Source organism: Brachyhypopomus gauderio, unplaced genomic scaffold (genome assembly GCF_052324685.1).
Source record: "Brachyhypopomus gauderio isolate BG-103 unplaced genomic scaffold, BGAUD_0.2 sc104, whole genome shotgun sequence".
Taxonomy (NCBI): domain Eukaryota; kingdom Metazoa; phylum Chordata; class Actinopteri; order Gymnotiformes; family Hypopomidae; genus Brachyhypopomus; species Brachyhypopomus gauderio.
Genome location: NW_027506925.1, coordinates 383335 through 387741, shown reverse-complemented (window position 1 = coordinate 387741; position 4407 = coordinate 383335). Strand labels below are relative to the sequence as shown.

Below are 4407 nucleotides of genomic sequence, written 5' to 3'. Positions count from 1 at the left end.
GCGCATGCCAGACTTCCCTGGCACGGCAAGCCAGACGCGTGCGAGTATCTCACGATTCCGCTCGTGCGCCTCTTCGACCTTTCCCCCAGTTCTCGAGCGCCGAGTTCACCGGGTTTACTCTGACACCGTTGACTCCGCGGCCACGCCCTCCAACAGCCACGCACCCCCTCTCCGCCAATCGGCTTCTGGTCACGTACCGATCACGCGCTTTCTTGGCTCCCATTGGCCAATTTTTGCTACACCTTTGTTTTTGATTGGCGACACGTTACCACCCGCCAGACTGCTCTGAATTTTGTTTCTGTTTTTTTCCCCCCTTCTCCGTTCCTGATTCACTCAGCTGGGGTTGGACCTCGCTGTAAAAAAGTGATTACACTTATGTGTCCGGGGTGCGCCGAACGGCTGTTGTGCTTCTGCGCTCTTGTTGTTATCTGTTGACTTTGTTACTCGTAGATGCTCCGCATGCCGACTTTTGCACCAGACTCTGGCCAGGTAAGTTGATTTATTATTAAGGGTTAACTGTCTGTTTGCCACTTTTGCGTAATTTGCGCAAAGAGTCGGTGGAGATAACGAGCTGACGCGTCCTGTTTGTTTTTTACAAAGTTGCATATTCCCTAATTGGGCTATTCACAACATAATTGCAGTTTTTTTTCCATATCAGTGCGGTCTTGGATTTGATTGGATGAAACATTAAATCAGTATTTATTTACACCTGGCCATGTTTCAATAATTTAAAATACATATTTAAAGAGTTTCCTTTCCACGTTAATGCACTTTTACGCATTAGAAGTGTGTGCAGAGTTGTGGTAGACAATAAAGCGTTTGCCGCAATCAGTGTTGTGCACGGTGCCCACTGGAAGAGTATCTGCAGTGCCGCTAAAGATCTTTGCAGCAAATGCAGTGAGACCAGTTCTGTCTTCTTATTTAAAGTAACGATGAAGCGATTGATTGAATAACGTATGAATGTAAGTAGTTGTGCATGATATCAGTTCGCATCAGAAGTATGTACGTGTATACACTAATTATCAGTATGATTCGTCTATCTGTGTTCTCTGTGAAAACGGTTTTAGTAGTGTAGTTGACTCTAAAGGTTTCCTTGTAACAGTTTTGAGGTGTAGCCTATAGTACTTCCTCATCCTCATGTGCACACCCTTGCAGAGTTTTTAACATTTTAACTCACAAGGCGGTTTGGTGGAGTGGACGTCACTCTTAAGTCTATTTCTGGCAATGGGAGGTTCCCAGTACAGTTGGCGTTACCGGAGGGCCTGTGGTGTAGCCGTTATTTGCAGAGCAGAGATGGGCCCCCTCTCTCATGAGTAGCAGTTGCTATGTGCAGTTCAGCTTTCTGCAAACGCTTGACAAATAATCAGGTCGTCTATTTCCTTTTCCCACTTTATCACCTAAATCAATTCTGCCACAGGACTTTGGTTTACACTTGACATTGTAATAAATGCAGTCGGAGGTCCTAATAGCTAAATGTGAAATATAATTATGGTTGCTGGTATGGATGTGAGGTTATATGTTGATGCAAAGTAAAATAGGTTTTTCCTGAGTCTAGAGAGCAATGGCTGATATTACTCCAGTATCCTGATAGTCACATGGCTTGCTGGTCACATGGTTTCGTACTGAATTAAAATGTAATTTCAAGCGAGAAGCAAAAATATTCTGTTGAATAATTTGTTGTTATTCACAGTTGAGCAAATTAAGATGGAGAATCACATTTTAAAATGTTGTTGGTTGTGATTGTGGCCTAACGAATGCAATATTATCTTAATGAACATGCTTTGCCTCTTTTACCTGCTTCAGGTCAATCTTGTGGATATCTGTGAGGTGATGATGGAGAGAAACAGGATGGAGAGTGTGAAGTCCTGCCCCACCTCTCTGGAGTATCATGACCTTGAGGCTGCAGAGGCCCTGGTGTGCATGAGCTCCTGGGTCCAGGGGCCCCAGAAGCCCCGCCCGCTGACACCCACCTCAGACTCCTGTGACTCGCTCAGTCTGCACCCCGAAACCCTGGAGTCCCCCAGAGATCTAGTGTCCCTATCTTCACTAGTGAGTTGTTTTTGATTGTTTTGAGGATTATACTTTTACACCCAAGAATCAGCATTATTTGTGATTATTTGTTTTATCTATATGACACTATGATTTATGAATATACTAAAGAACTGATGGTAAAATAAAGAAAAAATAAGTGTTTTGGAATTTAAGCTCTGGAAAAAATTACATAGTTCACATGCTAATTTGACTTTCTCTTCTTCCCCACCAGTGCATGACCCCACCACACAGCCCTAGCTTTGCTGAGACACCTACCACCTCTGCTGTTCTTACCACCGTGTCTCCTCTAGCTGGCTTGGGCCTCAAACCAAGCGCCTCACAGTCCACAGTGTGCCCCGGTCCAACCACTGGTGCAGTGACCCAGACTAGCCAGCAGGGTGCACTCCTTTCGAGCTCTGTTCAACCTCCGCTAGTCGAATCCTCTGCACCCTACAGGGCTATGGCTACCAGTGTCATACGTCACACTGCAGACACATCTCTAGACTGTCGCCTTCCTTCCGTTACCCCAGGGCAGGAAAAACTCTGCCCTTCAGAGAACCCTGACCAGCACTCTGAGCTCAGCTGTGGTTCCAAAGCCCAACTCGCCATACTGACGGAACCACAGCTGCGAGGTTCTCCACCAGCTGCTTCCTCCACCCGCTCAGTCAGCCCCCCCACCCCTGTGTCCCAGTCCTCCCAGGCCATTCCGCAGTCACCCATATCCAACCCTCCTGTCCTCTGCCAGGTGTTTCCTGTTAATGGGCAAACAGGAATCCTCTCTGCATTCGTTCAGACTCACGTTCAGATGCAGGCCACTGGGCCCAAACCCATTCTTCCACAGTCGTCGTCGTTTTCACAGCCTCTGCTCATGGGCCCTCCTGTGGCTCAAGGCACTGTGATGTTCGTGGTCCCTCAGTCTCCAGTGTCTCAGACACCTCCATGTCAACAAAACGTTGTGACTGTTGGTAACACCAAGCTCCTGCCCCTGGCCCCTGCTCCAGTGTACCTGCCCTCAGGTCACAGTGGGGGCACCGCACAGACTGACTTCTCCCGCAGACGGAACTATGTCTGCAGCTTCCCAGGATGTAAAAAAACTTACTTCAAGAGTTCTCACCTAAAAGCCCATCTGAGGACCCACACAGGTTGGAAAATATTCAGACAAAACACAAACTGATCTAAAACCTGTACTAAATGAATTAAGCATTTGGGTTGTTTCATTTGTAAAGATATTAGCCATTCTCATCTTTTAAAATTAAATATTAATTAAAAATTAAAAATATTAACTCACCCTTTGTCTGAGTTATGCATAAAGTGTCTTGTTTGAAACACAATCTTGAAAATGCTGATGATGTACTTCTGTTTCTGTTGCTCAGGTGAGAAGCCCTTCAGTTGCCACTGGGAAGGTTGTGACAAAAAATTTGCACGCTCCGATGAACTTTCCAGACACCGGCGCACACACACGGGCGAAAAAAAGTTTGTGTGCCTCGTCTGTGATCGGCGATTCATGCGAAGCGACCACTTGACCAAGCACGCTCGCCGTCACATGACCACCAAGCGGTCTGCGGCGTGGCCTACAGAGGCCCGCCAGCTAAACAAAATGGCGCCCTCCCAAACACCTTCAACACAGTCTTCTCTGGCCCTGAGTGTGCTCGTACCTGCCTCAAACTAGGCGTTCATTCACGCCACTCAGTCACCTCAGGACAATATCCCACTGACCACTTTACAGGGGAAACTGAAAACCAAGGCTGCTACACGTCCATGTATAAAACAAACTGACCTTGCACTGGATTTTTTTCTACCATGGTTGTTTATAAGGAATTATTGTTTACTTTTATATAAGTTATGTCTCCCCAGATGTATGCACTCCCTTTGCCAAAGTCTTTGAGTCTGTTCGTTACTTCTATTATGCCATTGTATATTTGTACATAAACATATCTATATGAATGTAACGTGTATTCAAATGTGCATTTATTGACAATATATGAATAAATGTTAAGTTCCTGTAAAGTGAACAGTATTCTTACCTGTGATGCTACCTAATCTCTTGCTTTGCAAATTATTTAAAGATGAACTTCTGAAGTTTCAAATGAACCATCATGTTTATGTAGTCCAAATGTTTCATTCCAGAAAACGTAACTGAATTTTATTTAAAAATTGTTTGATACTAGAAAGTCATTTATTCTCTCAAAGATAGTCAAGCCATGCCTCAACAACAGGCTCTGTACAATTTCCAATCACTGTATATTTTCACAAATAAATACATAATATTACAATATAGTAAGATTCAAGATGCCTTTATTTCCTTTCCACACAGCTTACAGAGGAGACCAAAACAATACGTTTCTTATCCAACCACACAACGATATTTGACGGCAC

The 4407-nt window shown here is 44.8% G+C and overlaps 1 protein-coding gene across 1 annotated transcript; it reads left to right on the top strand.

The window, feature by feature from the left end:
* Positions 1 to 312: 312 nt before the first annotated feature.
* klf11a (Kruppel like factor 11a) lies at positions 313 to 4043 on the top strand. The gene is made up of 4 exons (XM_076993134.1): positions 313 to 489; positions 1804 to 2049; positions 2264 to 3173; positions 3405 to 4043. Exons 1-4 carry the CDS (start codon positions 451 to 453, stop codon positions 3698 to 3700), a joined length of 1491 nt encoding a protein of 496 aa, XP_076849249.1. The 5' UTR covers positions 313 to 450; the 3' UTR covers positions 3701 to 4043.
* Positions 4044 to 4407: the final 364 nt, after the last annotated feature.

Bases quoted from the DNA above. Each gene is read 5' to 3' on its own strand.
- klf11a (XM_076993134.1), top strand. From the start codon at position 451: ATGCTCCGCATGCCGACTTTTGCACCAGACTCTGGCCAG. The intron at 2,050-2,263 runs GTGAGTTGTTTT...CTTCCCCACCAG, and splicing joins TAGTGTCCCTATCTTCACTA to TGCATGACCCCACCACACAG. The intron at 3,174-3,404 runs GTTGGAAAATAT...TCTGTTGCTCAG, and splicing joins CCATCTGAGGACCCACACAG to GTGAGAAGCCCTTCAGTTGC.